General features: G+C 46.7%; 1 protein-coding gene across 1 annotated transcript in view; it reads right to left on the bottom strand.

Moving 5' to 3' along the window:
* Window positions 1-23103, bottom strand: part of LOC140732860 (glutathione hydrolase 1 proenzyme-like) — a 1003644-nt gene that overhangs the window by 944187 nt on the left and 36354 nt on the right. Inside the window, exon 2 of the mRNA XM_073055492.1 lies at window positions 16346-16501. Within this exon, the coding sequence (XP_072911593.1) occupies window positions 16346-16500 (155 nt within the window). The 5' untranslated portion in view covers window position 16501. The remainder of the gene's footprint in view (window positions 1-16345; window positions 16502-23103) is intronic.

Below are 23103 nucleotides of genomic sequence, written 5' to 3'. Positions count from 1 at the left end.
CCCATTATATAATCAATGACGTGTGGCCGGATTGTGTTCCCTACTCCCATTATATAATCAGTGACGTGTGGCCGGATTGTGTTCCCTACTCCCATTATATAATCAGTGACGTGTGGCCGGATTGTGTTCCCTACTCCCACTATATAATCAGTGACGTGTGGCCGGATTGTGTTCCCTACTCCCATTATATAATCAGTGACGTGTGGCCGGATTGTGTTCCATACTCCCATTATATAATCAATGAAGTGTGGCCGGTTTGTGTTCCCTACTCCCATTATATAATCAGTGACGTGTGATCGGATTGTGTTCCATACTCCCATTATATAATCAGTGACGTGTGGCGGGACTTTGTTCCCTACTCCCAGTATATAATCAGTGAAGTATGGCCGGATTGTGTTCCCTACTCCCATTATATAATCAGTGACGTGTGGCCGGATTGTGTTCCCTACTCCCATTATATAATCAGTGACGTGTGACCGGATTGTGTTCCCTACTCCCGTTATATAATCAGTGACGTGTGACCGGATTGTGTTCCCTACTCCCATTCTATAATCAGTGACTTGTGGCCGGATTGTATTCCCTACACCCATTATATAATCAGTGACGTGTGACCGGATTGTGTTCCCTACTCCCATTATATAATCAGTGACGTGTGGCCGAACTTTGTTCCCTACTCCCATTATATAATCAGTGACATGTAACTGGATTGTGTTCCCTACTCCCATTACATAATCAGTGATGTCAGGCCGGATTGTGTTCCCTACTCCCATTATGTAATCAGTAACGTGTGGCCGGATTGTGTTCCCTACTCCCATTATATAATCAGTGACGTTAGGCTGGATTGTGTTCCCTACTCCCATTATATAATCAGTGACGTGAGGCCGGATTGTGTTCCCTACTCCCATTATATAATCAGTGACGTGTGGCCGGATTGTGTTCCCTACTCCCATTATATAATCAGTGATGTGTGGCCGGATTGTGTTCCCTACTCCCATTATATAATCAGTGAAGTGTGGTCGGTTTGTGTTCCCTACTCCCCTTATATAATCAGTGACGTGTGGCCGGATTGTGTTCCCTACTACCATTATATAATCAGTGTTGTTAGGCTGGATTGTGTTCCCTACTCCCATTCTATAATCAGTGACGTGTGGCCGGATTGTGTTCCCTACTCCCATTATATAATCAGTGACGTGTGGCCGGATTGTGTTCCCTACTCCCATTATATAATCAGTGACATGTGGCGGGACTTTGTTCCCTACTCCCAGTATATAATCAGTGAAGTATGGCCGGATTGTGTTCCCTACTCCCATTTTATAATCAGTGACGTGTGGCCGGATTGTGTTCCCTACTCCCATTATATAATCAGTGACGTGTGACCGGATTGTGTTCCCTACTCCCATTATATAATCAGTGACGTGTGACCGGATTGTGTTCCTTACTCCCATTATATAATCAGTGACGTGTGGCCGGATTGTGTTCCCTACTCCCATTATATAATCAGTGAAGTGTGGCTGGATTGTGTTCCCTACTCCCATTCTATAATCAGTGACGTGTGGCCGGATTGTGTTCCCTACTCCCATTATATAATCAGTGACGTGTGGCCGGATTGTGTTCCCTACTCCCACTATATAATCAGTGACGTGTGGCCGGATTGTGTTCCCTACTCCCATTATATAATCAGTGACGTGTGGCCGGATTGTGTTCCATACTCCCATTATATAATCAATGAAGTGTGGCCGGTTTGTGTTCCCTACTCCCATTATATAATCAGTGACGTGTGATCGGATTGTGTTCCATACTCCCATTATATAATCAGTGACGTGTGGCGGGACTTTGTTCCCTACTCCCAGTATATAATCAGTGAAGTATGGCCGGATTGTGTTCCCTACTCCCATTATATAATCAGTGACGTGTGGCCGGATTGTGTTCCCTACTCCCATTATATAATCAGTGACGTGTGACCGGATTGTGTTCCCTACTCCCGTTATATAATCAGTGACGTGTGACCGGATTGTGTTCCCTACTCCCATTCTATAATCAGTGACTTGTGGCCGGATTGTATTCCCTACACCCATTATATAATCAGTGACGTGTGACCGGATTGTGTTCCCTACTCCCATTATATAATCAGTGACGTGTGGCCGAACTTTGTTCCCTACTCCCATTATATAATCAGTGACATGTAACTGGATTGTGTTCCCTACTCCCATTACATAATCAGTGATGTCAGGCCGGATTGTGTTCCCTACTCCCATTATGTAATCAGTAACGTGTGGCCGGATTGTGTTCCCTACTCCCATTATATAATCAGTGACGTTAGGCTGGATTGTGTTCCCTACTCCCATTATATAATCAGTGACGTGAGGCCGGATTGTGTTCCCTACTCCCATTATATAATCAGTGACGTGTGGCCGGATTGTGTTCCCTACTCCCATTATATAATCAGTGATGTGTGGCCGGATTGTGTTCCCTACTCCCATTATATAATCAGTGAAGTGTGGTCGGTTTGTGTTCCCTACTCCCCTTATATAATCAGTGACGTGTGGCCGGATTGTGTTCCCTACTACCATTATATAATCAGTGTTGTTAGGCTGGATTGTGTTCCCTACTCCCATTCTATAATCAGTGACGTGTGGCCGGATTGTGTTCCCTACTCCCATTATATAATCAGTGACGTGTGGCCGGATTGTGTTCCCTACTCCCATTATATAATCAGTGACATGTGGCGGGACTTTGTTCCCTACTCCCAGTATATAATCAGTGAAGTATGGCCGGATTGTGTTCCCTACTCCCATTTTATAATCAGTGACGTGTGGCCGGATTGTGTTCCCTACTCCCATTATATAATCAGTGACGTGTGACCGGATTGTGTTCCCTACTCCCATTATATAATCAGTGACGTGTGACCGGATTGTGTTCCTTACTCCCATTATATAATCAGTGACGTGTGGCCGGATTGTGTTCCCTACTCCCATTATATAATCAGTGAAGTGTGGCTGGATTGTGTTCCCTACTCCCATTCTATAATCAGTGACGTGTGGCCGGATTGTGTTCCCTACTCCCATTATATAATCAGTGACGTGTGGCCGGATTGTGTTCCCTACTCCCATTATATAATCAGTGACATGTGGCGGGACTTTGTTCCCTACTCCCAGTATATAATCAGTGAAGTATGGCCGGATTGTGTTCCCTACTCCCATTATATAATCAGTGACGTGTGGCCGGATTGTGTTCCCTACTCCCATTATATAATCAGAGACGTGTGACCGGATTGTGTTCCCTACTCCCATTATATAATCAGTGACGTGTGACCGGATTGTGTTCCCTACTCCCATTCTATAATCAGTGACTTGTGGCCGGATTGTATTCCCTACACCCATTATATAATCAGTGGCGTGTGACCGGATTGTGTTCCCTACTCCCATTATATAATCAGTGACGTGTGGCCGAATTTTGTTCCCTACTCCCATTATATAATCAGTGACATGTAACTGGATTGTGTTCCCTACTCCCATTACATAATCAGTGATGTCAGGCCGGATTGTGTTCCCTACTCCCATTATGTAATCAGTAACGTGTGGCCGGATTGTGTTCCCTACTCCCATTATATAATCAGTGACGTTAGGCTGGATTGTGTTCCCTACTCCCATTATATAATCAGTGACGTGTGGCCGGATTGTGTTCCCTACTCCAATTATATAATCAGTGACGTGTGGCCGGATTGTGTTCCCTACTCCCATTATATAATCAATGACGTGTGGCCGGATTGTGTTCCCTACTCCCATTATATAATCAGTGACGTGTGGCCGGATTGTGTTCCCTACTCCCATTATATAATCAGTGACGTGTGGCCGGATTGTGTTCCCTACTCCCATTATATAATCAGTGACGTGTGGCCGGATTGTGTTCCCTACTCCCATTATATAATCAGTGACGTGTGGCCGGATTGTGTTCCATACTCCCATTATATAATCAATGAAGTGTGGCCGGTTTGTGTTCCCTACTCCCAGTATATAATCAGTGAAGTATGGCCGGATTGTGTTCCCTACTCCCATTATATAATCAGTGACGTGTGGCCGGATTGTGTTCCCTACTCCCATTATATAATCAGTGACGTGTGACCGGATTGTGTTCCCTACTCCCATTATATAATCAGTGACGTGTGACCGGATTGTGTTCCCTACTCCCATTCTATAATCAGTGACTTGTGGCCGGATTGTATTCCCTACACCCATTATATAATCAGTGACGTGTGACCGGATTGTGTTCCCTACTCCCATTATATAATCAGTGACGTGTGGCCGAACTTTGTTCCCTACTCCCATTATATAATCAGTGACATGTAACTGGATTGTGTTCCCTACTCCCATTACATAATCAGTGATGTCAGGCCGGATTGTGTTCCCTACTCCCATTATGTAATCAGTAACGTGTGGCCGGATTGTGTTCCCTACTCCCATTATATAATCAGTGACGTTAGGCTGGATTGTGTTCCCTACTCCCATTATATAATCAGTGACGTGTGGCCGGATTGTGTTCCCTACTCCCATTATATAATCAGTGACGTGTGGCCGGATTGTGTTCCCTACTCCCATTATATAATCAGTGATGTGTGGCCGGATTGAGTTCCCTACTCCCATTATATAATCAGTGAAGTGTGGCCGGTTTGTGTTCCCTACTCCCCTTATATAATCAGTGACGTGTGGCCGGATTGTGTTCCCTACTACCATTATATAATCAGTGTCGTTAGGCTGGATTGTGTTCCCTACTCCCATTCTATAATCAGTGACGTGTGGCCGGATTGTGTTCCCTACTCCCATTATATAATCAGTGACGTGTGGCCGGATTGTGTTCCCTACTCCCATTATATAATCAGTGACATGTGGCGGGACTTTGTTCCCTACTCCCAGTATATAATCAGTGAAGTATGGCCGGATTGTGTTCCCTACTCCCATTATATAATCAGTGACGTGTGGCCGGATTGTGTTCCCTATTCCCATTATATAATCAGTGACGTGTGACCGGATTGTGTTCCCTACTCCCATTATATAATCAGTGACGTGTGACCGGATTGTGTTCCCTACTCCCATTCTATAATCAGTGACTTGTGGCCGGATTGTATTCCCTACACCCATTATATAATCAGTGACGTGTGACCGGATTGTGTTCCCTACTCCCATTATATAATCAGTGACGTGTGGTCGAATTTTGTTCCCTACTCCCATTATATAATCAGTGACATGTAACTGGACTGTGTTCCCTACTCCCATTACATAATCAGTGATGTCAGGCCGGATTGTGTTCCCTACTCCCATTATGTAATCTGTAACGTGTGGCCGGATTGTGTTCCCTACACCCATTATATAATCAGTGACGTTAGGCTGGATTGTGTTCCCTACTCCCATTATATAATCAGTGACGTGTGGCCGGATTGTGTTCCCTACTCCCATTATATAATCAGTGACGTGTGGCCGGATTGTGTTCCCTACTCCCATTATATAATCAATGACGTGTGGCCGGATTGTGTTCCCTACTCCCATTATATAATCAGTGACGTGTGGCCGGATTGTGTTCCCTACTCCCATTATATAATCAGTGACGTGTGGCCGGATTGTGTTCCCTACTCCCAGTATATAATCAGTGACGTGTGGCCGGATTGTGTTCCCTACTCCCATTATATAATCAGTGACGTGTGGCCGGATTGTGTTCCATACTCCCATTATATAATCAATGAAGTGTGGCCGGTTTGTGTTCCCTACTCCCATTATATAATCAGTGACGTGTGATCGGATTGTATTCCATACTCCGATTATATAATCAGTGACGTGTGGCGGGACTTTGTTCCCTACTCCCAGTATATAATCAGTGAAGTATGGCCGGATTGTGTTCCCTACTCCCATTATATAATCAGTGACGCGTGACCGGATTGTGTTCCCTACTCCCATTATATAATCAGTGACGTGTGGCCGGATTGTGTTCCCTACTCCCATTACATAATCAGTGACGTGTGGCCGGATTGTGTTCCCTACTCCCATTACATAATCAGTGACGTGTGGCCGGATTGTGTTCCCTACTCCCATTATATAATCAGTGACGCGTGACCGGATTGTGTTCCCTACTCCCATTATAGAATCAGTGACGTGTGGCCGGATTGTGTCCGTACTCCCATTATATAATTAGTGACATGTGGCCGGATTGTGTTCCCTACTCCCATTATATAAACTGTGACGTGTGACCGGATTGTGTTCCCTACTCCCATTATATAATCAGTGACGTGTGGCCGGATTGTGTTCCCTACTCCCATTATATATTCAGTGACGTGTGGCCGGATTGTGTTCCCTACTCCCATTATATAATCAGTGACGTGTGGCAAGATAGTGTTCCCTACTCCGATTATATAATCAGTGACGTTAGGCTGGATTGTGTTCCATACTCCAATTATATAATCAGTGACGTGTGGCGGGATTGTGTTCCCTACTCCCATTATATAATCAGTGACGTGTGGCCGGATTGTGTTCCCTACTCCCATTATATAATCAGTGACGTTAGGCCATTTTGTGTTCCCTACTACCATTATATAATCAGTGACATGTAACTGGATTGTGTTCCCTACTCCCATTATATAATCAGTGACGTGTGGCCGGATTGTGTTCCCTGCTCCCATTATATAATCAGTGACGTGTGGACGGATTGTGTTCCCTACTCCCATTATATAATCAGTGACATGTGACTGGATTGTGTTCCCTACTCCCATTACATAATCAGTGACGTCAGGCCGGATTGTTTTCCCTACTCCCATTATATAATCAGTGATGTGTGGCCGGTTTGTGTTCCCTACTCCCATTATATAATCAGTGACGTTAGGCTGGATTGTGTTCCATACTCCAATTATATAATCAGTGACGTGTGGCGGGATTGTGTTCCCTACTCCCATTATATAATCAGTGACGTGTGGCCGGATTGTGTTCCCTACTCCCATTATATAATCAGTGACATGTTGCGGGACTTTGTTCCCTACTCCCAGTATATAATCAGTGAAGTATGGCCGGATTATGTTCCCTCTCCCATTATATAATCAGTGACGTGTGGCCGGATTGTGTTCCCTACTCCCATTATATAATCAGTGACGTGTGACCGGATTGTGTTCCCTACTCCCCTTATATAATCAGTGTCGTTAGGCTGGATTGTGTTCCCTACTCCCATTATATAATCAGTGACGTGTGGCCGGATTGTGTTCCCTACTCCCATTATATAATCAGTGACATGTGGCGGGACTTTGTTCCCTACTCCCAGTATATAATCAGTGAAGTATGGCCGGATTGTGTTCCCTACTCCCATTATATAATCAGTGACGTGTGGCCGGATTGTGTTCCCTACTCCCATTATATAATCAGAGACGTGTGACCGGATTGTGTTCCCTACTCCCATTATATAATCAGTGACGTGTGACCGGATTGTGTTCCCTACTCCCATTCTATAATCAGTGACTTGTGGCCGGATTGTATTCCCTACACCCATTATATAATCAGTGACGTGTGACCGGATTGTGTTCCCTACTCCCATTATATAATCAGTGACGTGTGGCCGAATTTTGTTCCCTACTCCCATTATATAATCAGTGTCATGTAACTGGATTGTGTTCCCTACTCCCATTACATAATCAGTGATGTCAGGCCGGATTGTGTTCCCTACTCCCATTATGTAATCAGTAACGTGTGGCCGGATTGTGTTCCCTACTCCCATTATATAATCAGTGACGTTAGGCTGGATTGTGTTCCCTACTCCCATTATATAATCAGTGACGTGTGGCCGGATTGTGTTCCCTACTCCCATTATATAATCAGTGACGTGTGGCCGGATTGTGTTCCCTACTCCCATTATATAATCAATAACGTGTGGCCGGATTGTGTTCCCTACTCCCATTACATAATCAGTGACGTGTGGCCGGATTGTGTTCCCTACTCCCATTATATAATCAGTGACGCGTGACCGGATTGTGTTCCCTACTCCCATTATAGAATCAGTGACGTGTGGCCGGATTGTGTCCGTACTCCCATTATATAATTAGTGACATGTGGCCGGATTGTGTTCCCTACTCCCATTATATAAACTGTGACGTGTGACCGGATTGTGTTCCCTACTCCCATTATATAATCAGTGACGTGTGGCCGGATTGTGTTCCCTACTCCCATTATATAATCAGTGACGTGTGGCCGGATTGTGTTCCCTGCTCCCATTATATAATCAGTGACGTGTGGACGGATTGTGTTCCCTACTCCCATTATATAATCAGTGACATGTGACTGGATTGTGTTCCCTACTCCCATTACATAATCAGTGACGTCAGGCCAGATTGTTTTCCCTACTCCCATTATATAATCAGTGATGTGTGGCCGGTTTGTGTTCCCTACTCCCATTATATAATCAGTGACGTTAGGCTGGATTGTGTTCCCTACTCCCATTATATAATCAGTGACGTGTGGCCGGATTGTGTTCCCTACTCCCATTATATAATCAGTGACATGTGGCGGGACTTTGTTCCCTACTCCCAGTATATAATCAGTGAAGTATGGCCGGATTATGTTCCCTCTCCCATTATATAATCAGTGACGTGTGGCCGGATTGTGTTCCCTACTCCCATTATATAATCAGTGACGTGTGACCGGATTGTGTTCCCTACTCCCATTATATAATCAGTGACGTGTGACCGGATTGTGTTCCTTACTCCCATTATATAATCAGTGACGTGTGGCCGGATTGTGTTCCCTACTCCCATTATATAATCAGTGAAGTGTGGCCGGTTTGTGTTCCCTACTCCCCTTATATAATCAGTGTCGTTAGGCTGGATTGTGTTCCCTACTCCCATTCTATAATCAGTGACGTGTGGCCGGATTGTGTTCCCTACTCCCATTATATAATCAGTGACGTGTGGCCGGATTGTGTTCCCTACTCCCATTATATAATCAGTGACATGTGGCGGGACTTTGTTCCCTACTCCCAGTATATAATCAGTGAAGTATGGCCGGATTGTGTTCCCTACTCCCATTATATAATCAGTGACGTGTGGCCGGATTGTGTTCCCTACTCCCATTATATAATCAGAGACGTGTGACCGGATTGTGTTCCCTACTCCCATTATATAATCAGTGACGTGTGACCGGATTGTGTTCCCTACTCCCATTCTATGATCAGTGACTTGTGGCCGGATTGTATTCCCTACACCCATTATATAATCAGTGACGTGTGACCGGATTGTGTTCCCTACTCCCATTATATAATCAGTGACGTGTGGCCGAATTTTGTTCCCTACTCCCATTATATAATCAGTGTCATGTAACTGGATTGTGTTCCCTACTCCCATTACATAATCAGTGATGTCAGGCCGGATTGTGTTCCCTACTCCCATTATGTAATCAGTAACGTGTGGCCGGATTGTGTTCCCTACTCCCATTATATAATCAGTGACGTTAGGCTGGATTGTGTTCCCTACTCCCATTATATAATCAGTGACGTGTGGCCGGATTGTGTTCCCTACTCCCATTATATAATCAGTGACGTGTGGCCGGATTGTGTTCCCTACTCCCATTATATAATCAATGACGTGTGGCCGGATTGTGTTCCCTACTCCCATTATATAATCAGTGACGTGTGGCCGGATTGTGTTCCCTACTCCCATTATATAATCAGTGACGTGTGGCCGGATTGTGTTCCCTACTCCCATTATATAATCAGTGACGTGTGGCCGGATTGTGTTCCCTACTCCCATTATATAATCAGTGACGTGTGGCCGGTTTGTGTTCCATACTCCCATTATATAATCAATGAAGTGTGGCCGGTTTGTGTTCCCTACTCCCATTATATAATCAGTGACGTGTGACCGGATTGTGTTCCCTACTCCCATTATATAATCAGTGACGTGTGGCCGGATTGTGTTCCCTACTCCCATTATATAATCAGTGACGTGTGGCCGGATTGTGTTCCCTACTCCCATTATATAATCAGTGACGTGTGGCCGGATTGTGTTCCATACTCCCATTATATAATCAATGAAGTGTGGCCGGTTTGTGTTCCCTACTCCCAGTATATAATCAGTGAAGTATGGCCGGATTGTGTTCCCTACTCCCATTATATAATCAGTGACGTGTGGCCGGATTGTGTTCCCTACTCCCATTATATAATCAGTGACGTGTGACCGGATTGTGTTCCCTACTCCCATTATATAATCAGTGACGTGTGACCGGATTGTGTTCCCTACTCCCATTCTATAATCAGTGACTTGTGGCCGGATTGTATTCCCTACACCCATTATATAATCAGTGACGTGTGACCGGATTGTGTTCCCTACTCCCATTATATAATCAGTGACGTGTGGCCGAACTTTGTTCCCTACTCCCATTATATAATCAGTGACATGTAACTGGATTGTGTTCCCTACTCCCATTACATAATCAGTGATGTCAGGCCGGATTGTGTTCCCTACTCCCATTATGTAATCAGTAACGTGTGGCCGGATTGTGTTCCCTACTCCCATTATATAATCAGTGACGTTAGGCTGGATTGTGTTCCCTACTCCCATTATATAATCAGTGACGTGTGGCCGGATTGTGTTCCCTACTCCCATTATATAATCAGTGACGTGTGGCCGGATTGTGTTCCCTACTCCCATTATATAATCAGTGATGTGTGGCCGGATTGAGTTCCCTACTCCCATTATATAATCAGTGAAGTGTGGCCGGTTTGTGTTCCCTACTCCCCTTATATAATCAGTGACGTGTGGCCGGATTGTGTTCCCTACTACCATTATATAATCAGTGTCGTTAGGCTGGATTGTGTTCCCTACTCCCATTCTATAATCAGTGACGTGTGGCCGGATTGTGTTCCCTACTCCCATTATATAATCAGTGACGTGTGGCCGGATTGTGTTCCCTACTCCCATTATATAATCAGTGACATGTGGCGGGACTTTGTTCCCTACTCCCAGTATATAATCAGTGAAGTATGGCCGGATTGTGTTCCCTACTCCCATTATATAATCAGTGACGTGTGGCCGGATTGTGTTCCCTATTCCCATTATATAATCAGTGACGTGTGACCGGATTGTGTTCCCTACTCCCATTATATAATCAGTGACGTGTGACCGGATTGTGTTCCCTACTCCCATTCTATAATCAGTGACTTGTGGCCGGATTGTATTCCCTACACCCATTATATAATCAGTGACGTGTGACCGGATTGTGTTCCCTACTCCCATTATATAATCAGTGACGTGTGGTCGAATTTTGTTCCCTACTCCCATTATATAATCAGTGACATGTAACTGGACTGTGTTCCCTACTCCCATTACATAATCAGTGATGTCAGGCCGGATTGTGTTCCCTACTCCCATTATGTAATCAGTAACGTGTGGCCGGATTGTGTTCCCTACACCCATTATATAATCAGTGACGTTAGGCTGGATTGTGTTCCCTACTCCCATTATATAATCAGTGACGTGTGGCCGGATTGTGTTCCCTACTCCCATTATATAATCAGTGACGTGTGGCCGGATTGTGTTCCCTACTCCCATTATATAATCAATGACGTGTGGCCGGATTGTGTTCCCTACTCCCATTATATAATCAGTGACGTGTGGCCGGATTGTGTTCCCTACTCCCATTATATAATCAGTGACGTGTGGCCGGATTGTGTTCCCTACTCCCAGTATATAATCAGTGACGTGTGGCCGGATTGTGTTCCCTACTCCCATTATATAATCAGTGACGTGTGGCCGGATTGTGTTCCATACTCCCATTATATAATCAATGAAGTGTGGCCGGTTTGTGTTCCCTACTCCCATTATATAATCAGTGACGTGTGATCGGATTGTATTCCATACTCCCATTATATAATCAGTGACGTGTGGCGGGACTTTGTTCCCTACTCCCAGTATATAATCAGTGAAGTATGGCCGGATTGTGTTCCCTACTCCCATTATATAATCAGTGACGCGTGACCGGATTGTGTTCCCTACTCCCATTATATAATCAGTGACGTGTGGCCGGATTGTGTTCCCTACTCCCATTACATAATCAGTGACGTGTGGCCGGATTGTGTTCCCTACTCCCATTACATAATCAGTGACGTGTGGCCGGATTGTGTTCCCTACTCCCATTATATAATCAGTGACGCGTGACCGGATTGTGTTCCCTACTCCCATTATAGAATCAGTGACGTGTGGCCGGATTGTGTCCGTACTCCCATTATATAATTAGTGACATGTGGCCGGATTGTGTTCCCTACTCCCATTATATAAACTGTGACGTGTGACCGGATTGTGTTCCCTACTCCCATTATATAATCAGTGACGTGTGGCCGGATTGTGTTCCCTACTCCCATTATATATTCAGTGACGTGTGGCCGGATTGTGTTCCCTACTCCCATTATATAATCAGTGACGTGTGGCAAGATAGTGTTCCCTACTCCGATTATATAATCAGTGACGTTAGGCTGGATTGTGTTCCCTACTCCCATTATATAATCAGTGACGTGTGACAGGATTGTGTTCCCTACTCCCATTATATAATCAGTGACGTTAGGCCATTTTGTGTTCCCTACTACCATTATATAATCAGTGACATGTAACTGGATTGTGTTCCCTACTCCCATTATATAATCAGTGACGTGTGGCCGGATTGTGTTCCCTGCTCCCATTATATAATCAGTGACGTGTGGACGGATTGTGTTCCCTACTCCCATTATATAATCAGTGACATGTGACTGGATTGTGTTCCCTACTCCCATTACATAATCAGTGACGTCAGGCCGGATTGTTTTCCCTACTCCCATTATATAATCAGTGATGTGTGGCCGGTTTGTGTTCCCTACTCCCATTATATAATCAGTGACGTTAGGCTGGATTGTGTTCCATACTCCAATTATATAATCAGTGACGTGTGGCGGGATTGTGTTCCCTACTCCCATTATATAATCAGTGACGTGTGGCCGGATTGTGTTCCCTACTCCCATTATATAATCAGTGACATGTTGCGGGACTTTGTTCCCTACTCCCAGTATATAATCAGTGAAGTATGGCCGGATTATGTTCCCTCTCCCATTATATAATCAGTGACGTGTGGCCGGATTGTGTTCCCTACTCCCATTATATAATCAGTGACGTGTGACCGGATTGTGTTCCCTACTCCCCTTATATAATCAGTGTCGTTAGGCTGGATTGTGTTCCCTACTCCCATTATATAATCAGTGACGTGTGGCCGGATTGTGTTCCCTACTCCCATTATATAATCAGTGACATGTGGCGGGACTTTGTTCCCTACTCCCAGTATATAATCAGTGAAGTATGGCCGGATTGTGTTCCCTACTCCCATTATATAATCAGTGACGTGTGGCCGGATTGTGTTCCCTACTCCCATTATATAATCAGAGACGTGTGACCGGATTGTGTTCCCTACTCCCATTATATAATCAGTGACGTGTGACCGGATTGTGTTCCCTACTCCCATTCTATAATCAGTGACTTGTGGCCGGATTGTATTCCCTACACCCATTATATAATCAGTGACGTGTGACCGGATTGTGTTCCCTACTCCCATTATATAATCAGTGACGTGTGGCCGAATTTTGTTCCCTACTCCCATTATATAATCAGTGTCATGTAACTGGATTGTGTTCCCTACTCCCATTACATAATCAGTGATGTCAGGCCGGATTGTGTTCCCTACTCCCATTATGTAATCAGTAACGTGTGGCCGGATTGTGTTCCCTACTCCCATTATATAATCAGTGACGTTAGGCTGGATTGTGTTCCCTACTCCCATTATATAATCAGTGACGTGTGGCCGGATTGTGTTCCCTACTCCCATTATATAATCAGTGACGTGTGGCCGGATTGTGTTCCCTACTCCCATTATATAATCAATGACGTGTGGCCGGATTGTGTTCCCTACTCCCATTACATAATCAGTGACGTGTGGCCGGATTGTGTTCCCTACTCCCATTATATAATCAGTGACGCGTGACCGGATTGTGTTCCCTACTCCCATTATAGAATCAGTGACGTGTGGCCGGATTGTGTCCGTACTCCCATTATATAATTAGTGACATGTGGCCGGATTGTGTTCCCTACTCCCATTATATAAACTGTGACGTGTGACCGGATTGTGTTCCCTACTCCCATTATATAATCAGTGACGTGTGGCCGGATTGTGTTCCCTACTCCCATTATATAATCAGTGACGTGTGGCCGGATTGTGTTCCCTGCTCCCATTATATAATCAGTGACGTGTGGACGGATTGTGTTCCCTACTCCCATTATATAATCAGTGACATGTGACTGGATTGTGTTCCCTACTCCCATTACATAATCAGTGACGTCAGGCCAGATTGTTTTCCCTACTCCCATTATATAATCAGTGATGTGTGGCCGGTTTGTGTTCCCTACTCCCATTATATAATCAGTGACGTTAGGCTGGATTGTGTTCCCTACTCCCATTATATAATCAGTGACGTGTGGCCGGATTGTGTTCCCTACTCCCATTATATAATCAGTGACATGTGGCGGGACTTTGTTCCCTACTCCCAGTATATAATCAGTGAAGTATGGCCGGATTATGTTCCCTCTCCCATTATATAATCAGTGACGTGTGGCCGGATTGTGTTCCCTACTCCCATTATATAATCAGTGACGTGTGACCGGATTGTGTTCCCTACTCCCATTATATAATCAGTGACGTGTGACCGGATTGTGTTCCTTACTCCCATTATATAATCAGTGACGTGTGGCCGGATTGTGTTCCCTACTCCCATTATATAATCAGTGAAGTGTGGCCGGTTTGTGTTCCCTACTCCCCTTATATAATCAGTGTCGTTAGGCTGGATTGTGTTCCCTACTCCCATTCTATAATCAGTGACGTGTGGCCGGATTGTGTTCCCTACTCCCATTATATAATCAGTGACGTGTGGCCGGATTGTGTTCCCTACTCCCATTATATAATCAGTGACATGTGGCGGGACTTTGTTCCCTACTCCCAGTATATAATCAGTGAAGTATGGCCGGATTGTGTTCCCTACTCCCATTATATAATCAGTGACGTGTGGCCGGATTGTGTTCCCTACTCCCATTATATAATCAGAGACGTGTGACCGGATTGTGTTCCCTACTCCCATTATATAATCAGTGACGTGTGACCGGATTGTGTTCCCTACTCCCATTCTATAATCAGTGACTTGTGGCCGGATTGTATTCCCTACACCCATTATATAATCAGTGACGTGTGACCGGATTGTGTTCCCTACTCCCATTATATAATCAGTGACGTGTGGCCGAATTTTGTTCCCTACTCCCATTATATAATCAGTGTCATGTAACTGGATTGTGTTCCCTACTCCCATTACATAATCAGTGATGTCAGGCCGGATTGTGTTCCCTACTGCCATTATGTAATCAGTAACGTGTGGCCGGATTGTGTTCCCTACTCCCATTATATAATCAGTGACGTTAGGCTGGATTGTGTTCCCTACTCCCATTATATAATCAGTGACGTGTGGCCGGATTGTGTTCCCTACTCCCATTATATAATCAGTGACGTGTGGCCGGATTGTGTTCCCTACTCCCATTATATAATCAATGACGTGTGGCCGGATTGTGTTCCCTACTCCCATTATATAATCAGTGACGTGTGGCCGGATTGTGTTCCCTACTCCCATTATATAATCAGTGACGTGTGGCCGGATTGTGTTCCCTACTCCCATTATATAATCAGTGACGTGTGGCCGGATTGTGTTCCCTACTCCCATTATATAATCAGTGACGTGTGGCCGGTTTGTGTTCCATACTCCCATTATATAATCAATGAAGTGTGGCCGGTTTGTGTTCCCTACTCCCATTATATAATCAGTGACGTGTGACCGGATTGTGTTCCATACTCCGATTATATAATCAGTGACGTGTGACCGTATTGAGTTCCCTACTCCCATTATATAATCAGTGACATTTGACTGAGTTGTGTTCCCTACTCCCATTATATAATCAGTGACGTGTGGCTGGATTGTGTTCCCTACTCCCATTATATAATCAGTGACGTGTGACCGGATTGTGTTCCCTACTCCCATTATATAATCAGTGACGTGTGACCGGATTTTGTTCCCTACTCGCATTATATAATCAGTGACGTGTGACCGGATTGTGTTCCCTACTCCCATTATATAATCAGTGACGAGTGACCGGATTGAGTTCCCTACTCCCATTATATAATCAGTGACGTGTGACCAGGTTGTATGGCTCTGCCCCCATGATATAATCTAGAAACGTCAGATGTTAGAATCACAACAGGCCCTGTTGGAGACTCACCTGCCAATCTCCGAGCATTTTGCTGCTTCTGTGGCGACAGCTGCTCTCCGATATGAGTGCTTCTTTGTCCTCAGCCCGAAGTGCAGGCCTAGTGACAGTACGAGAATCAGCAGCAACGCCCCCGCTACTGCGATTCCAATCTTTCCACGTTTCATGCTGCAGAAAGTAAGAAGGGAAGGTCAGAGCTGAGTATGAAGCTGAAACTTCCTGTGAGGGACTTTACTGTTGGCAGGAATTGCCAGAGGTGGCTGTGGAGGCCAAGTCATTGGGTCTGTTTAAAGCAGAGTCCATTAGAAAGGGTGTCAGAGTTAATGAGGAGGAGAGGAAGAATGGGTTTGAGAAGCAAAATCCATAGAAAAGCAGTATCCATCATCAGAGATCTCTTTTCTCACTGCTGCCATCAGGAAGAAGGTACAAGAGCCTCAGGACTCGCACCACCAGGTCCAAGAACAGTTACTACCCCTCAACCACCAGGCTCTTAAACAAAGCAGAAAATTACACCCATTCTACTTCCGGTGTTCCCACACCGATGGTCTCACTTCAAGGACTCTTTACCTTGTTATGTTTTCATGACAGGTTATTTCACACTCGTTATTTATTGCTATTTGTTTATAATTACATTTCCACAGTCTGTTGTTCATTGATCCTGTTTACAGTTACTGTTCTATAGATTTGCTAAGTATGCCTGCAGGAAGAGGAATCTCAGGGATGTATGTGGAGACATGCATGAATTCTGATATACTCTGAACTGAGGGCTTGGGGCAACTGGCACAGAGGATGAGGCGAGTCCAGGGGAAGATTAGCCGTGGTGGGACAGCCTGGAGGGGCCGAGCGGCCTACTCCTGTTTCCGTGGTAACACCTTGAACAAGTCCTGGAGCACCATCCATCACACAGAACATAGAACAGGACGGCACTGGACTGGTCGTTTGGCTCACAGCTTTGTGTTGATCTTGTACTAATGGTGAATGATCAATAATCCCTCCAGTCCCTCCAATTACAAGCCCCTTGAACTCCATCAGACTGCATGCCCCCGGTAACCCATCCCAGGCACCTACAAATCTGTGTAAAATCATGTGCTTGCCCTTCATATTGGCTTTAAACTGCCCCCCAGGCCTAAAAGCATGTTACGGTTAGAGGGGTGGGGGTTTTCAGGCAATGTGAGGGGCAAGTAGAGGATTTTACACTAGCCTTTGACATCTTTGCCATGGGGAAAATATCCCACCTATTCCCCTATCAGGACTCCCCTCAGCCTCTGACTCTAGAGCATACAACACAGGTCAACACAGCTCATACCCTCTAATCCAGGCAGCTCACGGGTAAACCTCATCTGCTTACAACTCAGTACGTTACAGAAGCCAGCCTCTCTGTCCACACTTGTCCCTGTCTCAGTAATGCAGCCAGTGTAACCAAAGACCCCACCCACTGAGGAATATCTCTTCTCTCCCCTCCCACTGTGCAGAAGATAAAAATGCCCGAAGGTATGTTCTACCAGGCTGCAGATTGATCTATACATACAAAAGCTGGATGAACTCAGCAGGTCAGGCAACATCCATTGACTGCTCATTTCAACGGAGTCCTGACGAAGGGTCTCGGCCCGAAACATTGACTGCTTATTTCAACGGATGCTGCCCGACCTGCTGAGTTCATCCAGCTTTTGTACGTGTTGATTTGACCACCACAGCATCTGCAGTGTACTTTGTGTAGGCTGTAGACTGGTTCCCTTGTAGGGTAAAATGGACTCTTGATCTCATAATCTATCTTGTTCAGACCTTGTACCTATCAACTGCCTGCATTGCACTCTCTCTGCAGCTGTTACACTTTATTCTGCCTTGCTGTTCTTTCACCTTGTTCCACCTCAGTCACTGACTGGATCTGTGTGAATAGTGTGAAAGACCAGCTTTTCAGTGTATCTTGGTACACACGGCCCGAATAACCAACTTCCACAATATTCCAAGTGTGGTCTGACACACAATTCGTATAGTCGAAGCTTCACAGCAGTAAGTGCCCACTCCCACACAGATACACCAGACCGTCTCCATTCTACAGTGTCACCAACAGCTGGTATATCTCTCCTGTAATTCACTGGGGATCGTTTCCCAGCCGGTTGGTATCTCTCCCGTAATTCACCGGGGATCGTTTCCCAGCCGGTTGGTATCTCTCCCGTAATTCACCGGGGATCATTTCCCAGCCGGTTGGTATCTCTCCCGTAATTCACCGGGGATCATTTCCCAGCCGGTTGGTATCTCTCCTGTAATTCACCGGGGATCATTTCCCAGCCGGTTGGTATCTCTCCTGTAATTCACCGGGGATCGTTTCCCAGCCGGTTGGTATCTCTCCTGTAATTCACCGGGGATCGTTTCCCAGCCGGTTGGTATCTCTCCTGTAATTCACCGGGGATCGTTTCCCAGCCGGTTGGTATCTCTCCCGTAATTCACCGGGGATCGTTTCCCAGCCGGTTGGTATCTCTCCCGTAATGCACCGGGGATCATTTCCAAGCCGGTTGGTATCTCTCCTGTAATTCACCGGGGATCATTTCCCAGCCAGTTGGTATCTCTCCCGTAATTCACCGGGGATCATTTCCCAGCCGGTTGGTATCTCTCCCGTAATTAACCGAGGATCATTTCCCAGCCGGTTGGTATCTCTCCCGTAATTCACCGGGGATCATTTCCCAGCCGGTTGGTATCTCTCCCGTAATTAACCGAGGATCATTTCCCAGCCGGTTGGTATCTCTCCCGTAATTCACCGGGGATCATTTCCCAGCCGGTTTGTATCTCTCCCATAATTCACCGGGGATCATTTCCCAGCCGGTTGGTATCTCTCCTGTAATTCACCGGGGATCATTTCCCAGCCGGTTGGTATCTCTCCTGTAATTCACCGGGGATCATTTCCCAGCCGGTTGGTATCTCTCCCGTAATTAACCGAGGATCATTTCCCAGCCGGTTTGTATCTCTCCCGTAATTCACCGGGGATCATTTCCCAGCCGGTTGGTATCTCTCCAGTAATTCACCAGGGATCATTTCCCAGCCGGTTGGTATCTCTCCCGTAATTCACCGGGGATCATTTCCCAGCCGGGTGGTATCTCTCCAGTAATTCACCAGGGATCGTTTCCCAGCCGGTTGCTATCTCTCCCGTAATTCACCGGGGATCATTTCCCAGCCGGTTGGTATCTCTCCAGTAATTCACCAGGGATAATTTCCCAGCCGGTTTGTATCTCTCCTGTAATTCACCGGGGATCATTTCCCAGCCGGTTGGTATCTCTCCTGTAATTCACCGGGGATCGTTTCCCTGCCGGTTGGTATCTCTCCCGTAATTCACCAGGGATCATTTCCCAGACGGTTTGTATCTCTCCCATAATTCACCGGGGATCATTTCCCAGCCGGTTGGTATCTCTCCCGTAATTCACCGGGGATCATTTCCCAGCCGGTTTGTATCTCTCCCGTAATGCACCGGGGATAATTTCCCAGCCGGTTTGTATCTCTCCCGTAATTCACCGGGGATCATTTCCCAGCCGGTTGGTATCTCTCCAGTAATTCACCAGGGATCATTTCCCAGCCGGTTGGTATCTCTCCCGTAATTCACCGGGGATCATTTCCCAGCCGGTTGGTATCTCTCCAGTAATTCACCAGGGATCGTTTCCCAGCCGGTTGCTATCTCTCCCGTAATTCACCGGGGATCATTTCCCAGCCGGTTGGTATCTCTCCAGTAATTCACCAGGGATCATTTCCCAGCCGGTTGGTATCTCTCCCGTAATTCACCGGGGATCATTTCCCAGCCGGTTGGTATCTCTCCAGTAATTCACCAGGGATCGTTTCCCAGCCGGTTGCTATCTCTCCCGTAATTCACCGGGGATCATTTCCCAGCCGGTTGGTATCTCTCCAGTAATTCACCAGGGATCATTTCCCAGCCGGTTGCTATCTCTCCCGTAATTCACCGGGGATCGTTTCCCAGCCGGTTGGTATCTCTCCCGTAATTCACCAGGGATCGTTTCCCAGCCGGTTGCTATCTCTCCCGTAATTCACCAGGGATCATTTCCCAGCCGGTTGGTATCTCTCCCGTAATTCACCTGGGATCATTTCCCAGCCGGTTGGTATCTCTCCCGTAATTCACCAGGGATCATTTCCCAGCCGGTTGGTATCTCTCCAGTAATTCACCGGGGATCATTTCCCAGCCGGTTGGTATCTCTCCCATAATTCAGCGGGGATCATTTCCCAGCCGGTTTGTATCTCTCCCGTAATGCACCGGGGATCATTTCCCAGCCGGTTTGTATCTCTCCCGTAATGCACCGGGGATAATTTCCCAGCCGGTTTGTATCTCTCCCGTAATTCACCGGGGATCATTTCCCAGCCGGTTGGTATCTCTCCAGTAATTCACCGGGGATCATTTCCCAGCCGGTTGGTATCTCTCCAGTAATTCACCAGGGATCGTTTCCCAGCCGGTTGCTATCTCTCCCGTAATTCACCGGGGATCATTTCCCAGCCGGTTGGTATCTCTCCAGTAATTCACCAGGGATCATTTCCCAGCCGGTTGGTATCTCTCCCGTAATTCACCGGGGATCATTTCCCAGCCGGTTGGTATCTCTCCAGTAATTCACCAGGGATCGTTTCCCAGCCGGTTGCTATCTCTCCCGTAATTCACCGGGGATCATTTCCCAGCCGGTTGGTATCTCTCCAGTAATTCACCAGGGATCATTTCCCAGCCGGTTGCTATCTCTCCCGTAATTCACCGGGGATCGTTTCCCAGCCGGTTGGTATCACTCCAGTAATTCACCAGGGATCGTTTCCCAGCCGGTTGCTATCTCTCCCGTAATTCACCAGGGATCATTTCCCAGCCGGTTGGTATCTCTCCCGTAAATCACCTGGGATCATTTCCCAGCCGGTTGGTATCTCTCCCGTAATTCACCAGGGATCATTTCCCAGCCGGTTGGTATCTCTCCTGTAATTCACCGGGGATCATTTCCCAGCCGGTTGGTATCTCTCCCGTAATTCACCGGGGATCATTTCCCAGCCGGTTGGTACCCCTCCTGTAATTCACCAGGGATCGTTTCCCAGCTGGTTGGTATCTCTCCCGTAATTCACTGGGGATCATTTCCCAGCCGGTTGGTATCTCTCCTGTAATTCACCGGGGTTCATTTCCCAGCCGGTTGGTATCTCTCCAGTAATTCACCAGGGATCGTTTTCCAGCCGGTTGCTATCTCTCCCGTAATTCACCGGGGATCGTTTCCCAGCCGGTTGGTATCTCTCCCGTAATTCACCGGGGATCATTTCCCAGCCGGTTGGTATCTCTCCCGTAATTCACCAGGGATCATTTCCCAGCCGGTTGGTATCTCTCCCGTAATTCACCGGGGATCATTTCCCAGCCTGTTGGTATCTCTCCTGTAATTCACCGGGGATCATTTCCCAGCCGGTTGGTATCTCTCCCGTAATTCACCGGGGATCATTTCCCAGCCGGTTTGTATCTCTCCCGTAATTCACCGGGGATCGTTTCCCAGCCGGTTGGTATCTCTCCCGTAATTCACCGGGGATCATTTCCCAGCCGGTTGGTATCTCTCCCGTAATTCACCAGGGATCATTTCCCAGCCGGTTGGTATCTCTCCCGTAATTCACCGGGGATCATTTCCCAGCCGGTTGGTATCTCTCCAGTAATTCACCAGGGATCGTTTCCCAGCCGGTTGGTATCTCTCCCGTAATTCACTGGGGATCATTTCCCAGCCGGTTGGTATCTCTCCTGTAATTCACCGGGGATCATTTCCCAGCCGGTTGGTATCTCTCCAGTAATTCACCAGGGATCGTTTTCCAGCCGGTTGCTATCTCTCCCGTAATTCACCGGGGATCATTTCCCAGCCGGTTGGTATCTCTCCCGTAATTCACCGGGGATCATTTCCCAGCCGGTTTGTATCTCTCCCGTAATTCACCGGGGATCGTTTCCCAGCCGGTTGGTATCTCTCCCGTAATTCACCGGGGATCATTTCCCAGCCGGTTGGTATCTCTCCCGTAATTCACCAGGGATCATTTCCCAGCCGGTTGGTATCTCTCCCGTAATTCACCGGGGATCATTTCCCAGCCTGTTGGTATCTCTCCTGTAATTCACCAGGGATCATTTCCCAGCCTGTTGGTATCTCTCCTGTAATTCACCGGGGATCATTTCCCAGCCGGTTGGTATCTCTCCCGTAATTCACCGGGGATCATTTCCCAGCCGGTTTGTATCTCTCCCGTAATTCACCGGGGATCGTTTCCCAGCCGGTTGGTATCTCTCCCGTAATTCACCGGGGATCATTTCCCAGCCGGTTGGTATCTCTCCCGTAATTCACCAGGGATCATTTCCCAGGCGGTTGGTATCTCTCCCGTAATTCACCGGGGATCATTTCCCAGCCGGTTGGTATCTCTCCAGTAATTCACCAGGGATCGTTTCCCAGCCGGTTGCTATCTCTCCCGTAATTCACCGGGGATCATTTCCCAGCCGGTTGGTATCTCTCCAGTAATTCACCAGGGATCATTTCCCAGCCGGTTGGTATCTCTCCCGTAATTCACCGGGGATCATTTCCCAGCCGGTTGGTATCTCTCCAGTAATTCACCAGGGATCGTTTCCCAGCCGGTTGCTATCTCTCCCGTAATTCACCGGGGATCATTTCCCAGCCGGTTTGTATCTCTCCCGTAATTCACCGGGGATCATTTCCCAGCCGGTTGGTATCTCTCCAGTAATTCACCGGGGATCATTTCCCAGCCGGTTGGTATCTCTCCAGTAATTCACCAGGGATCGT

Source organism: Hemitrygon akajei, chromosome 9 (assembly GCF_048418815.1).
Source record: "Hemitrygon akajei chromosome 9, sHemAka1.3, whole genome shotgun sequence".
Classification (NCBI taxonomy): Eukaryota; Metazoa; Chordata; class Chondrichthyes; order Myliobatiformes; family Dasyatidae; genus Hemitrygon; species Hemitrygon akajei.
The sequence above is the reverse complement of the archived record's forward strand: the minus strand, read 5'-3'. Positions and strand labels throughout refer to the sequence as shown.